At 34.4% G+C, this 17,113-nt stretch overlaps 3 protein-coding genes and 1 long non-coding RNA gene across 5 annotated transcripts; 3 read left to right on the top strand and 1 right to left on the bottom strand.

Annotated features, from left to right (window-relative positions):
* Positions 1 to 224: 224 nt before the first annotated feature.
* LOC125586032 (zinc finger BED domain-containing protein RICESLEEPER 2-like) lies at positions 225 to 3,110 on the bottom strand. Its single transcript, XM_048755814.1, has 4 exons — positions 2,721 to 3,110; positions 958 to 2,663; positions 522 to 588; positions 225 to 393 (listed from the first exon to the last, which is right to left on the bottom strand). The coding sequence occupies exons 1-2, from the start codon at positions 3,108 to 3,110 to the stop codon at positions 1,485 to 1,487; spliced, it is 1,569 nt and encodes a 522-aa protein (XP_048611771.1). The 3' UTR covers positions 225 to 393; positions 522 to 588; positions 958 to 1,484.
* A 2,734-nt stretch (positions 3,111 to 5,844) lies between these two features.
* LOC106357592 lies at positions 5,845 to 9,102 on the top strand. The gene is made up of 5 exons (XR_007322418.1): positions 5,845 to 8,164; positions 8,334 to 8,401; positions 8,487 to 8,590; positions 8,830 to 8,968; positions 9,050 to 9,102. It is a non-coding gene; the product is annotated as an uncharacterized LOC106357592 (long non-coding RNA).
* A 357-nt stretch (positions 9,103 to 9,459) lies between these two features.
* Positions 9,460 to 12,072, top strand: LOC106354929 (triosephosphate isomerase, cytosolic). Its single transcript, XM_048754648.1, has 9 exons — positions 9,460 to 9,674; positions 10,013 to 10,088; positions 10,436 to 10,559; positions 10,743 to 10,827; positions 10,906 to 11,038; positions 11,293 to 11,387; positions 11,469 to 11,547; positions 11,637 to 11,719; positions 11,810 to 12,072. The coding sequence occupies exons 1-9, from the start codon at positions 9,636 to 9,638 to the stop codon at positions 11,858 to 11,860; spliced, it is 765 nt and encodes a 254-aa protein (XP_048610605.1). The 5' UTR covers positions 9,460 to 9,635; the 3' UTR covers positions 11,861 to 12,072.
* A 2,320-nt stretch (positions 12,073 to 14,392) lies between these two features.
* LOC106357593 (probable serine/threonine-protein kinase PBL1) lies at positions 14,393 to 16,579 on the top strand. Of its 2 annotated transcripts, none has more exons than XM_022712374.2 (6): positions 14,393 to 14,703; positions 14,917 to 15,221; positions 15,344 to 15,479; positions 15,562 to 15,704; positions 15,784 to 15,907; positions 16,012 to 16,579. In XM_022712374.2, exons 1-6 carry the CDS (start codon positions 14,673 to 14,675, stop codon positions 16,323 to 16,325), a joined length of 1,053 nt encoding a protein of 350 aa, XP_022568095.1. In that variant the 5' UTR covers positions 14,393 to 14,672; the 3' UTR covers positions 16,326 to 16,579. The 2 variants fall into 2 exon arrangements, with proteins under 2 accessions (XP_022568095.1, XP_013652727.1); XM_013797273.3 differs by having other exon boundaries at positions 14,455 to 14,703; positions 15,559 to 15,704.
* The last annotated feature ends 534 nt before the right edge of the window (positions 16,580 to 17,113 follow it).

Raw genomic sequence — 17,113 nt, 5'->3', positions numbered from 1 at the left:
TTAACACCCATACCCAAAAACACTCACACCCATTTAATTCCCATACCCAAAAACACCCACACCCAAGTTAGCCCATACCCATTGGAAATAACCCAAGACCACCCATTATTATTCTTTTTAAAAATTAGCTCAATTTTGTTCATAATCAATTATTGTAAACTCAATTTACAAACTTATATACTTATAGAAATTAAAAATTATAGAAAATTTGTATAATCTCAATCTAAACTCAATTTTAATGTCATTGAAAATTTCTGAATACAAATGTGATGTAAATTAAATTCAATAGACTTCAGTTTTTCATAACTCTCTGTTTTATGTAAAAAAAAAGTTATAACTCTGATATCATGATTCACTTTGCTCCAGCTTCCAGCTTCTTTACTTGTCTTCAGCCTGCAAGAAGGAAAAAAGATAGCAACTTGGAGTTATTCAATGATTCTCATAACTTGTATGTAAGGGCAGAGACATCAACACAAGCATTAACATTTCAAGCAAAATAACTGTGTTGTATTGAGACTTACGTAGGGATGCTGACGTTGAAATGCACATATTGATCCCCAAATATTGTTGACTTTCTTGCTCTAATACCTGTTCGTAAAAGGATGTGATTTGATAAGTAAACACACAAGAATATACTCAACGTCAACGCTTGATTTTCTCACTCTCTCCCAACTTCTAAATGGATTTGATAAGTAAACACACAAGAATATATTCAACGTCAACGCTTGTTTTTTTTTTTCCTGTCTTGCACTCACTAAATTGGCTTGTCACAAGCAAAAGAATAAAAGCTCAGTGTGAACAAAGATAACAAGATCAGTGTGAGTTAGTCAAGTTCCTTTCTATACTAACTCAATACTAAACCCACAAACTAAACCCACAAACTCAAATGAGTTACTTGCAAGACTGATCAATAGCTAGAACATTTCAATATCTTATCCAAAAGTACAAGATCAGTACCTCAATTCAAGTCTATAGATTCTCCACTCTCTTCTTCTTTCTCCTTCTCTTTCTCTTCTTCTTCTTTCTCCTCTTCTATCTTTTCAACAGACTCATCACCTACCAAAAAAATAATCCCATGAAGATTCTGAAGCAATTTATTATATGAATAAATTATAACCAACACTTACCAATTTCAGGAAATCCTTTTAACCAGTTCCTTGTGCACACTAAAGCTTGAACATTAGTAGGTAGTAGACAGCTCCTATACTTGTTAAGAACTCTACTACCTATACTAAATGAAGATTCCGATGCCACTGTCGTTATTGGTATACTCAGAACCTCTCGAGCCATTACTGCCAACTCTTTGAACCGAGCTGAGTTGTCTCTCCAGTAATGTAACACATTCAGTTTCTTGTAAGCGGCCATGTCGAGCAATGGCTCATCCAAGTATATATCAAGAGTAGACTTTCCGCTACCAATAGCTTTCTGAGAAAAAAAGGCATAGAATCCCTGAAAAAAACAGATTAATCATCACTTATATGATATCAAAAGGTAATAACACTTATCAGAAATAACTCCAGAACAGAACTTACACCATAACCGGCTGGAACATCTTGTGTTTCTACTTGTGAACATGCAGCACTACTGGTTCTCTGGTTTTTCTTGTAAGCTCCAAATAGTTTATAGATCTTTGAACGCACATGAGCCAATCTTCTCTTACAACTAGGCTGATTTAAAACTGAGAAACAATATTCCAAGTAGGCAAATTTCAGTCTTGGATCAAAAACAGCAGCAATTGCAAGGATATCGCTGTACTCTTCCCAGTATTTATCAAACTTGAGCTTCATACACTTCACCATTTCACAAATGATAGGATCACTGAAATTCGCATGAGCTCTCAACCAACACTCAATTTTCCAAACTTCATTGAAATACAGATTTGATGTTGGGTATGAAGAACCAGAAATCAAATCTGTAATTTCAGAAAATGGCCTTAGAAGCTCACAAATAATTTCTGCTCTCCTCCACTTAGAATATGAGGGAAAACTCACATAACTCGCTTCTGCATCCGCCAAGTTACCTAGTGCCTGCTTGAACTTTATAGCTCTATCAAGCATTAGGAAAGTAGAATTCCAGCGTGTACTTACATCTAAGACCATACCTTCATCACCCTCAATCCCCAATGTCTCTACACAATTTTGAAACATTATTTCTCTACTTTCTGATCCTCTAACGAACTTGACACTCTCCCTGATTTTCTGCAAAGCTCCTCCAATCACTGCCAAGCCGTCTTGAACAATAAGATTAAGGATGTGAGCTGAACATCGTACATGGAAGAACTCGCCACCGCAGACCAGATCTTTGTGCATCTGTCTCTTCATGATACTCTGCATGCTATCATTCGAAGAAGCGTTGTCTACAGTGAGACAGAAGACCTTCTTTTCCAGTCCCCACTCCTTCAGCAGCTCAATCAACTTCACAGCAATGACTATTCCCGAATGAGGCGGAGGAAAAGCCGTGAAAGCCAATATTTTAGCTTGCAAATTCCAATCTTCATCGATGTAGTGTGCAGTCAAGCAGAGATAGCCTTCAATCGTGATAGCCCTCCAAAGATCTGTTGTTAAACAAACTCTACTAGGAAAATCATTTAAGATTTTCCTAAGTTTCTGCTTTTCATTCTCATAAATCTTCAACACATCAGAAGCTGCTGTGTTTCTACTCCACTACTCAATACTGGAATTAGCATAAGTAAAAGCCATTCTAATCCTCTTATACTCTACAAACTTGTAAGGAAGATCATGCTCAATAATGGCCATATCTATCATCTCACGAAACACCATCATATCCACATTCTTAGGACTACTTCTAGGTGTTCCAACAGCTTTTGGACATACCTTCATATGACGAGTCAGAGTTGAGGTTCCATTCCTGCGAAGATTCAAGAAGTAAAACCTTCTACAGAGGTTGCATCTGATCTTAGTTGTACCATCAGACAGCCTTCCTCCAAGTATAGTAAACTTTCTCCAGCACCTTGAGACTTTACGGCGGGACTGAACTTGTCTCGGTTGTGTGCCTCCGTTAGCCTCTGAATCCTCTAAAACTTCATGATCCTCTATATCTTCATCCATCACATCATTCTGACCATCATCGTTCAAGTCTATAGCTTCCATTTTCTGAGTACAAGTAAACTAAAAGACTTATATATTGTGTTTCTAAGTCACAGACACACAAAACCTACACGTTAAGAGAAATATAGTTATCCACTTTTTTTATAAAAAAAAAAAAGCAAAAACGTGATGCAGCAAAGAGGCTAAACATATAAAAGCTTTTGATTAATGCAGTCTTTAAGAGCAAGACACAACTCAGAGAAAGAATTTTTTTCCATAATTTTTTTAAAAAATTTGAGGGTTTTATGCCAATGTTTCACTTTGATTATGCTCAGGACCATCTCTGATCTGATAGTAAGTTTTTTGGAATTAGAAAACATAATCACTTAAAATGAATAACAAATAGTGGCCTATATATGGTAATCAAAACGACTGGTTACAAGGTGATTTCCCACACCTATACATACTTTATAGATTTGGAATACAAAGTCTGTAGTGGAGCAAGCAATGGTCCTCATTTTTATCAAAATGTTACCCGCACAGGCTTTTGAAATTTTTATCAAAATTTTTATCAAAATTCTCAAATTATTTCCCATTCCACCTCCTGATTCATTTCCCAAAATATCCCACACACAAGCAAATACATATTAAATCTACCAGAGAACATGACAAAGATCACCAAAGCTTGATTCTTCTCTGAGTTTTGTTCCTAAAGCTAGTAGATACCTGTCAAAGATTAAGGCTCTGAAGGGTTTTTCTGCAGTTTCAGGAGGTGGAGGTATCCTTTGCCGAGCAGAGTATTGCTTTGCTACAGTCTAACTCAATAACCTACACAAACAACCAGCAAAGAATCACAAAGCAAAGTTAAAAGGCCATAACCAAACTATTATCTGAATGACTGCAAGTAACAGGTAAAAAATAACTATCAAGTTACACACATAACAAGAGAGCTGTATAAATAAGTACACAATTCAAAGAATATTCCCCAAATACATACACTTTAGAGTGCAATGAAGACCTCTTGTACTCCAGAAACTCTGAGTATATCCATGCTATGAAGACAGGGATGACTCCGAGCAGAAACGAAACCTGCATTTAAAGAGAAATACAATACACGTCAACCCAAAACCAAATCTCAAGTGTGCATCGTTTCTGAACCCAAAACAAAACAATATTCTAAACGATTCATCATCATCATCAGAACTAGAGTAAACAATGGAAACAATGGAAACGAGATTATCATCCACAAAACCCACAACACCCACAACACAGAAAGTAGAGAAATCGCGAGATCAGAGCTAAAATCGAATCATACCTGAAATTGTAGAGAAATGAAGAAGGGAATCGATGGGAGGGAAGAGAGAATCGTATGGATTGATGAACACAAGAACAGTAAACGAAGAGAAATCTGGGAGGAGAAAATCGTTGGTTGCAGAAAGAATCGCGAGAGAGAAGAAAAGAATCGGGAAAAATTATTTCTGATTGATTTTTTCCCAAATTCTCTAAACCCTAGAAATTAAGTTTTTGGGCCAGCCCAACACCCATTTGGTTTGGACCAGTTAACCCATGGGCAAAGTGGGTCTTTAACCCAATTGGTCAAAGCTGACATGACATCTTAAAACAATTTGATTGGCTGGAATTAAATTGCATATGTGGACACTCTTAGAGCTCTAGCTCAAGAACTTTTAGTATTGTAAGATTTCAACCAAACAATTAAATTAGGAAATATTTCAACAGAATATATACATATTTAAATAAATCGCATTAAAATGAATAGTTAATATTTAATGGTGATTTAACATTTATAAACAAATGCAAAATATCAAAACCATTAATATGTTTGATCTATTTTGACTAATCTACAGAAACCGGCTTACCGAATATGGTAGCAAAATTTTTAAAAAATAATTTTAATATTCACCAAAACTAAAAAATATCAATATAACTATTCATTATTTATGATTTATTATTTGAATATTTATATTGAGATGTCCACCGAAGATCTGTTGCAATCAGATCATGAGTATATATATTTAATATTTAAATAACTTCTTATATTCAATAATTAAAGTTTACTATTATATTTAAAAATGTTTTAGTCCACTCTCTAGATTTTTTGTCTTATATATATATATATATATATATATATATATATATATATATATATATATTATATTTAAGCATATGTAGAGGAACATGTCAGTCAAAAATCTGTTGCAATCAAATGAAGATATCTTATCTCTTAATTTCATGCATTTATTATCTATACTATTAAAGCAGGATCCTATTGTCATAATTACCTTAGGGGCATGTTTCCTTCACTAACATTGCATGTTTCATTAAGGGCAATTAAGTAATATTAATAACAAATCTATATTGGGTCATTATTTTTGGATCCAGCCCAAATCAAATCTCTCTTGGGCCATTTGGGCCTATTAAAAAATCAGATTCAATTCTCACTTTTTTTTTTCCTTTGGGCCATTGAGTCCAAGTTCAAATAATTTTTTTTCGACTATTCTTAATTATTATTTTTTTCTTTTCTTAATATAATTTAAGCATTCATAAAAATAATTGAATTTTTTTATTGAAAATTATAAATCTTTATTAAAAGTATATAATTTTTTAATTAAAATATTAACCCCATAATAAAATTAATTTATCAGAGTTATACCAACTTAATTCATTAAAAAATAAAGTTTATTTTTTTTAACATAAATAGTCATTTAAAATGAAATCGATAAATAAAGATAAAATTTTTAAATCTTTTATAAAATAAAACACAAATATAGGAAAATATGACATTTACAAAATATTTGTCAATTGAAAAAATAATAATAATAAACCCGCGCTTTGAAAGCGCGGGTCAAAATCTAGTTTATATATTATAATCAAATCTTTCAACAAAATTCTTGGGCAATCAATTCACGATATATTCTATTTAACTTTACTAACAAGAAATTCCAAAAATAATCTTATCTTATAAGCATAAGATTTTTAGAGAATTTATTAAAGAATATTATATTTCAAAGCTTATCGTGAAAGCTAGATTATTTAGAAAAAATTTACCGATTTACTATATATAAGACATTCACAGCAGAAAAACAAAGTGACTGGATTTTATGATGTTAACTATTTGAGGCTTTTAATTTAGTAATTTTAATTTATTTTAGAATGTTAAGATTTTATATATACATATATTTTTGGTTTGCTGATTCTTGTTTTGGTTTATGTGCAGATGAACTATCATAATGATTCCTTCCTTGCAGATCGACTATGATTTGGTCACTCTTCATTTTCTTCAGATTTTTATTGTGAACTAAATATTTGTCTCATCTATAAATCTTATGGTATATTAATTATCTTCACATTTCATATTTATTCTCTCGGTTAGATCTAATCGTGATCAATTTAATGTCACAAATTTATTTCACTGGAATAGCTACGAAAAACAGTCGATCAAAAAATCAAAAACTATTTGACATGAACTTTTTCAAACACTAGATTGTATTGGTAAGTCTTCCTAACTTCTATTTTAAGTTTTAATAGTAGTATTGATGTAAACACCAAATAAACCATAACTGGTGTTGCTATTTTCGTCTTTTATTTTGTATTTCTCATTTCTTTCAATCATGTTATTTAACATGTCATCTTTTGTAATGTAAAATATGATAAATATTTGTAAGTTTAAACGTAGAGAATATATGATAAGTATTCACGTCGACATTGTTATGAATAGAATGATATAATGGTTTGTTAATTTAACTTATTGTACTTACATAAAAATGAAAGTTCAATTTTCTATATATATATATATAACATGAACTTAAAAATATTCAACACATTTATATAAGACTTACAAAGGAAGAAATTCAAAACGCCGATCAAAATTTAGTTTTGTCAGTTAAAGTTTTAATAGTTTTTTAAATCAACTTCTTATTAAGATTTATCCTCTGTAGAAATAGCCTCAGTGGAACGCCTCACACCACTTCACAACGTCAGACATAAAGGTAACCAAAATATATAATTCAGATTTCAGAACAACAAATAACTTCTTATAAATTTGGAGAAACCAAAACGAATGATGAACTAATAAATATGAATAAAATGTTTTGTCAGTTAAAGTTTTAATAGTTTTTGAAATCAACTTCTTATTAAGATTTATCTTATGTAGAAGTAGCCTCAGCGGAACGTCTCGCACCGCTTGACAACGTCAGAAGCAGACATGTACGAAGGTAACCAAAATATATAATTCAGATTTCAGAACAACAAATAACTTTTAGAAATTTGGAGAAACCAAAACGAACGATGAACTAATAAATATGTTTTGTCAGTTAAAGTTTTAATAGCTTTTGAAATCAACTTCTTATTAAGATTTATCCTCTGTAGAAATAGCCTCAGCGGAACGCCTCACACCGTTTGGCAAGGTCAGATGCAGACATGTACAAAGGTAACCAAAATCTATAATTCGGATTTCAGAATGACAAATAACTTTTAGAAATTTGGAGAAACCAAAATAAATGATGAAAAATTGTTAGAGGGCCTGATTTATTATTTGATGCGTCTTAGTGGGCTAAGACCAGCTCCATTGGGGGGCTCTTAGCACAAGTTTTTAACAAAAAGGAAAAAAAAAATGAAAAAGGCCCAAAAAGCAAAGAAAGAACCGCTGCTTAAAGTGGGCTTTCTAGAGCTTGTAAGAAACCTTTATGTGGCAGTTTGTTATTGGACCGTGCATTAATTCCTCTTTCTCTCCTTCGTCGAAGGTCTGGCGAAATCTATTCTTCTTCAGTCATCGATCTCTCCATCTTCTCTCTAGTCCGTTGATGAATCTTCTGAAGAACATCCATACAAAAAACGCAGGGCTTCTCTCTTTCCTCCGTTAGACCCGCTCTCTCTCCAACTTTCTTCTTCGTCTCCCACATCGCAGCGATCGATCCGCGGAGGATGAGCCTCTGTCTACTTCTGTTGCAGCGAAGGAGGAGATCGATGACTGAAGACCAATCGTTTTAGTCACGAACGGAGATGGGATTGATTCGATTGGGCTCGTTCTATGACTCCTGGAGAAACCATTGCTTTGAGTTCCGCCAGTATCAAAGGTGCCACAGCCTTTGAAGTTTCAGGTATGCTGATTTTGATTGAATGATAGTTTCACAACATCTCTAAGATAGAAAAGTTAACGTTTCAATCTGAAAATTTGAGTCTTTATTGAAACAACGATCCTCTGATTCTCAAGTTGTTAGAAAAGTGTCTATTGAGTTCATAGGCTTTGATACTATTCTTTTGTCTCAGGGACTCCTGTGGACTGCATTTCGTAAGGATTATCCGGAGCCCTTCTCGCTTGGTCAAAGCCAATACTGGTTAGTTAGCATTGTTTAATCATCTCCATCATAATATATGTTATTACTAATTTCAAACATCATTTTCCTTGCTTGTTTTCTTCAGGTAATTAGTGGAATCAATCAGTGATCAAGCTGTGGGATGGAGCCAGGGAACACACTCTCTGTCAGAACCGTATTCACCATCATCAAAGCATCATTTGGGAAGAGGTTAGTATACTTTTCTTTTAAGAGAATGTGATATCGGTTAGGTTTGGAATTAAATAGAATTTAGTGTAATGGTTTGTGTTAGTTGCGGTGAAGTGATTGGCATTAGTTTGAGTTGCGGTGAAGTGATTGCACTAGTTTTCTGGTTGTTTTTGTTTTAGGTGTAGACATTGATTAGCATTGTGTCTCTTTATGCTCATGTTTCATATCTTTCTGTTTTGTGTCTCTTTATGCCGTTGCAGGTGAAGAAACAACTGAAGGCGAAGAAATGGTTTCTTGGTTCAGTAGCTGGGCCTCCAAGCATTGCCCTGATGCAAAGCATATGAATGTTGGCAGTGACACGCAATTAAGACAGCTGTTTTTCGGTGGCATTACTAACAGGTCCATATGCTTTTTCTAAGTCTTCATCTGAACTGCATTTGTATTTGACATGTACTGAGCTGTCTCTTTATGCCGTTGCAGGTGAAGCGAATACATGTGACAGAAGAAGCCAAGACATGACATTGGTATGTTTCGCTCACTCATAAGCTTGTGTATTTTCATATTTTGTATTTTGTCTAGTCGTATTGTGTGCTCATTCTACTTTAAAAAAAAAAAAATTTAAGAACTCAACGAGGTTCTACCATTGGATTAGAAAAAATTAAATTAAATTAATAAAAGTTCTAAACCTTTCAAATCACTATATTTATTACTAATTTATTGGTTAGAACCCATAATGGGGTTCTTATTGATGGACATATTCTAAGACTTTATCATAGCAGCACTCTCCACGCCGTCTATACTCCCACCAACCAGGCCTTGAGCAACACGTCCCTCCTCAGTGATAAGTTACTTTATTACCCTCCTCTTTCCTTAGGTCCCCCGGAGAATATTCTTCAACAACTAGACACGATCGTCATTTCCTTACTCAGATACTGTGAGTAATATTTTTTAATTTATATATGAGTGACCCCTGCGTGAGTTATCCACTCAGCGCCCACTGAAACACTCGAGATCTAAATCTTCATCGTCGTTTTCTGTGACTACTCCCGATCTTCGTTTGAGAAAGATGGCTCGAAAGTTCTTCGTCGGAGGCAACTGGAAATGCGTAAGCTATCTTCTCTCCGCCCTAATCTTATTTTGTGTATTTCTTTAGTATCTCGTCGCGAATCTGTTTGTTTCTTCGCCGATCTTAAAATCGTGTTTAAGGTTTTGTTCATCGCTTGGCTCGATTGATTTTTGAAATTTGAGATCCTTGCTATGTGAATCTGATTCCGATGGTTGAGATTTGTTGATTCGATACTTTTGATCCAATCTGAGCATGGAAGCTGTTGGCTATTAAATGTTTTAATCATGTTGAGATTGATATTGTGTCTCGCGGCTAGGATTTGGATTAGAGAGAGATTCTTATGATGGCTATGTTGTGAATTTTTGAATGAAATGTAGAACGGAACTGCTGAGGAGGTGAAGAAGATTGTCAACACTCTTAACGAAGCTCAAGTTCCTTCCCAGGATGTCGTTGGTATGTTCAGCATCTCATTTTACTTTTGATAGAATCATTGAAATATAAGGTTATCTGCTTTTGGTTTTGCATGTCTATAAACCTCTGATCTTGAACATGACTCGTTAATAACTAATTAGAAGAGTTTATGAATTGCTTTTATGCTTTAAAAAACGTATTTCTCACATGAATTTGGGAATGCGAAAGATTATATATGCATGTATGTTCAAATCTGTCAAGTAGTTGTTATTGGCTAATTTTGTTTTTTCATATATGCAAATATGCTTTGGTTTTTATGTGATATTTAAAGCAATAACTCTATCCTTGTTATTGGGGTAATAACTTACTGGAAGCTTTTCAAAATGCAGAGGTTGTGGTTAGCCCTCCCTATGTGTTCCTTCCTCTGGTTAAGAGCATATTGAGGCCTGACTTCCATGTTGCGGCACAGAATTGCTGGGTCAAGAAAGGAGGTGCCTTCACTGGTGAAGTTAGGTGAGATTCTCTAGCCACTGATTTCCACTACAAACTCTTCTTTTTTTAAAAAAATTACTATTGGGTTTATGTGAAATATATTTGGTTTTTTGAAGTTGCATTAGATTGTGTTGAAGTTGCTCTTCTTTGTCTTGCTTCATGTTGTATCTTGTCTCTTATGCCTTCTGTACTTTGTGTGTGCAGTGCTGAGATGCTTGTGAACTTGGACATCCCATGGGTTATCCTTGGTCACTCTGAAAGGAGGGCACTCCTCAATGAATCAAACGAGGCTGGTGGTCTTTCGTGACTGCCATTTGGATTGTAGTGGCTATGATTTTGATATTTTACTTCTATCCTTCATTTGTAGTTTGTTGGAGACAAGGTTGCCTATGCTCTTGCTCAAGGTTTGAAAGTGATTGCTTGTGTGGGTGAGACTCTTGAGCAGCGGGAGGCAGGGTCGACCATGGATGTTGTGGCTGCCCAGACCAAAGCTATTGCTGGTATTTATATTGTCAAACACTCTCCTTGTCACTATTTTAGTTATAGTTCTCTTTGACACTAGTGGCCTGTTACTGTGATATTAGTTATCGTTTCTACTCGCTCTAAGTGTATAACTGCTTTAGTAAGGCAGTATACATGGTGACTTTGTCTTATCTGTTAGTGTTTATCTCCTAACTGTAAAGAAATACTTTAGTGAGGCAGTACATGGTGACTTTTTTTCTAACATAGAACTTCCTTTTGTTGGTAATCACAGATCGAGTGTCGAACTGGTCAAATGTTGTCATAGCCTATGAGCCAGTGTGGGCCATTGGAACCGGAAAGGTCGCTAGCCCCGCCCAAGCTCAGGAAGTAAGTTTATTATCGAAGCATTGTTTCTTATCGTCATGACTTTATATGAATACCAATATTCTTTTTCGTTGATGGACACAGGTACATGATGAGCTAAGGAAGTGGCTTGCAAAGAACGTGAGCGCTGATGTCGCTGCTACAACCCGCATCATCTATGGAGGTAAAGAATAATACAATACTTTGATTTTAACCAAATGCCTCCACAAAGTCTCTTTGATTCTAAGCTTGATTAAGTAAATAAACTTTCAGGATCTGTCAATGGTGGTAACTGCAAGGAGCTAGGTGGTCAAGCCGATGTTGATGGTTTCTTGGTCGGTGGTGCTTCTCTAAAGGTACATTATATTGTGTTTTTTCTTTAGTTTGTTTCAATCAAAACCATTATCTAATGTGTTTTCTTCTTCTTTCAATTGCTGCTTTTGCAGCCTGAGTTTATCGACATCATTAAGGCTGCTGAGGTGAAGAAAAGCGCTTGATGAATTTCACTAAACAATCTCAAATCTTCAGTCTCAACTCTGATAAAAAAGAATTAATAAGTTGATACAGTATCAGTTTGATACTCTTTGCTTCTGTTTTATGTTGTCTTGAGGAGGCAACAAAACATTTTCTTCGCCAATTTATTTAGCTGTCAACTTATAAAATCTCTCCCTTGATTAATATTCTAAGTGAAATGTTTGGTGTTCATAAACTGGCATTTCGTATTTCATTTTTTAAAAAGAAGAAAATAGAATAGGCCAGAAAGTATTTGGGCCAACAAGCTCAAGCCCATTGTAATTGATGTTGGCCCGAAATACAAATGTCCCGGCTTTCGCTTCTACTAAAACATTTTTCAATGATCATATTCATACTAATCAAAAAATTCATACCAATCAATCCTTATGTTCACTGCGGCAGTTAAAACATAGCAGTACAAGTATAACTACTTTTTTACTCTACTGGTGCTATCTCTGCATGGTTACCGTTTAATAGTAAAAAGGACTGCTTTACCGTTTTTTAATAATCAGTTAGATTGATTATATCTCTTCTTTTTTTTAAGAACGTAGATCTGATGTCATTTGTTCCACTTCCACTAGTATATTTTTTTTTTTGGTAAAAACTTCCACTAGTATTTTGTTAGGGTTAACTTGATGAATGACCATATTGAGAAAAATGTAGATTTGTAGTAAGAGATTTGAGAGAGATAAGAAGAGATAGGAGTAGAGAGGAGATGATATGGTTAGTTGTTGAAATATAGTTTCATTCTTGGTTATAGGATCAAATTTCCCATTTTGTTATACATATTTTTTTTTGAAGAAATTATTTTGTGATGTTTTGATCTCTGAGTAATGGTGTCAGCCACTTTTTAAAAGTATAATACTTTTTGAATGATGAACTCACGGAAATTTGGCAATGTAAGTTGTCAACGAGTGAGTGTTTCTTAATTTTGATTATTTATTCATTTTGATTATTTATTCATTGCTTTTTTGCTTACGGAATATTGTTGTTTTATCAGGCACCATTAAAAACGTTGGGAAAATCATGGAGAAAATAAGAGATCATGTTCCCATGAGTGTCATTTTTTGGTTGTAGTCTTGTAGAGAATAATTAACTATACTTAAGCTAATAATTAAGCAAATTGATTAAGTAGCATTGACAGATAAGTCCAAAATAAGAGCTCCGAATGTCGAAATAGTTCAAAATCTTCTTTTCTTTTGTTCAACCAAAATATACAATTCAAAATCTTAGTATTCAAATACTGAAGTCAATGTAATGAATATGAGTATGAATTTTGACTGACCACTCAAAAATCCAACTAAATGCTGTAACACAACACAACAAAGACTTATAAAATAGCACAATACGTGATTCACAGCACACAAACGTGGTTACATTCTATATTCCAAGTCAACCCATACGTCTAGAGATGCTCGTTAATAGTTTAATATTAATATTTTTCCGCTGTGTTTCCACTTCTCGTGATGTAATTCTTGTAACTTGCAAGAATGAATGAATGATATGGATTAAGATATTTTTGAGTAGTTATATTATTTATTTGACTTTGAACTTATTTGCGTAAGGAACAGACAATTGTGACCGTAGAAACTAGAAAGGGAGATTTGACGAAGTCGTTGTATTTTGGAGAGTTTTGCAGTCCGATCTGTAGGTATTGTGAATCATAATACCTCGACCAACCATTTTGTATAGGTCCTCTACGTTCAAGGTCATGTTTGTTTAAAAATCATGTCATTAAGCTATTTCTACTATCTATCCATGGTTTAACTTGTTAGTTGTTACCACCTATATTTACATGGAATTGTAACTTCAAATCAATCGGTAATAATTAGTATCGTAACTTCAAATCAAATCGGTAATAATTTAGTTTTCTTACTAATATCGGAATTCTTTCATTCGTTAACAGTAGCTAGCGTCTTGCTAACAGATAACATCATTCTAAAGGAAAATTAAAGGGTATACAAAATTTCAGAGGATGTTATTTAGTAAATAAACCAACTTAGAGAGAGAGATGAATAAACTCTTTCACATTACTTTTTTGTCATTTTGACATTTATGTATTTAACCTCGGTCCATTTCTTCTAATACAATGCTTAGTAACTAGTATTATTAACAAACAAATAACTAGGAGAAAATAAACATTTTCTAACCTACTAGTATTATACAAAAAGTTTGATATTTTCTTACAGATCTTACTTTCGTAAGTTCTTGTACAAACCTTAATACTGTATGTCTGTACAGGCAAAGCATATAAATCGAAAATGACATGACTATCTCTTTTTCGAGCAACTGACATGACTATCTAACATTATCGAAAAAACTAAAATACAATTTTGGATCCAGCCCCACCACGACGAATTCAGACCGGCAAAGATTCCAAAATCTCATGACCATCTGAGTCAGGTCTGCACTTCAAATCGGACTTATATACTTGCATATCTTTTAAAGATATTGCGTACGTTAAGCTACTATATTAAGCTATTTACATTGAAGAATTAAAACAATCTATAAAAAGTAAAACCAAACCAGAGAAAAGTAACACCATTTATTAAATTATTACAAAATAATGTGCCGTGTTGGTCAAAGAACTCCATCTCCTTTTTTGAATAAAATAACCAATTGAGTTAATGCATATGTATTCTTCTTCATATCCTTAGTTCTTTGGCTCTCTCTCTCTCTCTCTCTCCGAATAATCTGTTCTACACAAAACAACTCAAGAAGCCATTTTTATGGTCAGAAAGGGCAAATCAAGCTTCTTTAAAAGCCTTATTCTTCGTTTGCTTCCATTCTCTACTAATGGGTTCTTGCCTCAGCTCTCGTGTTGACCGTACGTTCTCTTCATAACCTCCCTTTTTGTACATTTTCCCGGAAATTTTCGAGATCTTTCAAGTGTCTCTCTATTCGATATTTTCTCTGTTTATTAATGATGGGTTTATAGAAAAGAAATGAAATTTGCGTCATCTAGAGTAAAAAGTTTCCACCTTTTTCATTTGTCCTCAGTCTTGACTTTGGTCAACGCTCTGTTTGTGTGTTTCTGCAGATAAGAGCAGTAGTAATCTCGACGACCTTCACCTCTCGAGTTGTCAATCCCCCTCTTCGGCGGCTGATAAGAGAGAAGGAGAGATACTCAGCAAAGCTAACGTTAAGAGCTTCACCTTCAACGAACTCAAACTCGCAACCAGAAACTTCAGACCAGACTCTGTTGTCGGAGAAGGCGGTTTTGGTTCTGTCTATAGAGGTTGGATCGATCAGACAACTTTTGCCCCAACTAAATCGAGCTCCGGTCTTTTAGTTGCTGTCAAGAGTCTTAACCCTGATGGCTTTCAAGGTCACCGAGAATGGCTGGTACACACATATGGTCTCTTCTATTTTTTTTGATTCTCTAATCTTACTCTATTTTAAAGAAAATAAAAAATAAAAAGATAAAAAGATAAAATAAATAAGACTATGTTTTGTTGTGAGTTCAGACAGAGATCAACTACTTGGGTCAGTTAAGTCACCCGAACTTAGTTAAACTGATTGGTTATTGCTTGGAAGATGAACATAGGCTTCTTGTGTATGAGTTTATGCACAAGGGTAGTCTTGAGGATCATCTCTTCACAAGTAAGTCATTAACCAAACATTTTTATTGAAAAATATTAGGAGATTGTTTTTCTTATGTTTGAATGTTTTTTTTTTGAAGCAGATGATGTGAAGTGTAAGCCACTCTCTTGGTTATTACGGGTTAAGGTTGCGCTTGATGCAGCTAAAGGGCTTGCGTTTCTTCATAGTGGCCCTGTTAAAGTTATTTACCGAGATATCAAGGCCTCGAACATCTTGCTCGACTCGGTATACGCTCTTTTCAAAGTCTCATTGTTGTCTTGATGGGTTATAAAAGTACTGACTTGGTTCTGTTTTATGACAACAGGACTTCAATGGAAAGCTTTCTGACTTTGGGTTAGCGAGAGACGGTCCAATGGGAGAAAAAAGCTATGTTAGTACAAGGGTCATGGGTACATTTGGCTATGCCGCTCCTGAGTATGTGTCAACAGGTACATTCTATCAATGTTCTTATATATAAAATGTTACTGAGATATGATGCAATTAATATTTTAAATCTTGTTTCATCCTCTTATGTTTTTGTGTATATTTTCAGGTCACTTGAATGCCAAAAGCGACGTATACAGTTTTGGGGTTGTGCTTCTAGAAATACTATCTGGAAGGCAAGCATTGGACCATAGCCTCCCGACCAAGGAGCAAAACCTTGTGGACTGGGCTAGACCGTACCTCACAAGCAAGCGTAAAGTTCTACTAATGGTGGACACTCGTATTAACTCACAGTACAAACCCGACGAAGCAGTGAGAATGGCAAGCATTGCTGTGCAGTGCATCTCGTCTGAACCAAAGTCACGACCAACCATGGACCAAGTGGTCCGAGCCTTGATACAACTACAGGCAAGCATGGTTTAACCGGCCAAAGTTGACACAAGTAAAGATACCAAAAGACTTGTGGGATTGTAGTAGGTAGATAAAGATGGGGTTACTTACTGTGGTTAGGTCTCATGTCTCCTCGTGTGGTGTAATATTCCATTTGCTTCCACGAAACAAAACACTTCAGGCTACATGACATGTTTTGAAAGATGCTCACAGTATTTTTTTCTTTCAACGCTCCTTTGTATCCAATATCTGCTTATAGATTCTTTCTATGAAATATTTTGAGTACTCTCTACACTCTCTAAAAGCAAACTTTGTGCTTTGTTAATTTACTGCGTTTCATTTTCTGCGGCATCCTTCGGTGTTTCTACGGACCTCTCGCCCAATGAAATATGATAGCAGCGGGACTTATGCGGGTAAGTATATAGATTGTATTTTTACTAGTCATCATTATTTGTTGCGAAGAAAAAAAAAGTGATTTAATAGACTAAAATTAATGTTTGAAATTAATGTATGATGTTTTATTTTATTTTTATTTTCAGTAAAAAAATCTTAATTTATTTAATAAATGTAATTTATTTTTACTTTTTAAATGTAACATTTTTCTTTAAAAGCTTTTCTATATTTTGTTTTATCATATTGTAGAAGATAAATATAGTCTTAATGATTTTACAATATGATTTTTTGTTGTAATTTATTTTGTGGTTTAGTCTCTTAATTTTCTGGTGCACTAAAAAAAGTTTCTTAATTTTCTTTTGCGTAGTAATCATGTTTGAATGTGTCACTACTCACTAAGTTGCGAATGATGACGGAAGAATCTGTCA

This window comes from Brassica napus, chromosome C4, assembly GCF_020379485.1.
Source record: "Brassica napus cultivar Da-Ae chromosome C4, Da-Ae, whole genome shotgun sequence".
Classification (NCBI taxonomy): Eukaryota; Viridiplantae; Streptophyta; class Magnoliopsida; order Brassicales; family Brassicaceae; genus Brassica; species Brassica napus.
This window is presented reverse-complemented; position numbering and strand designations above follow the sequence as displayed.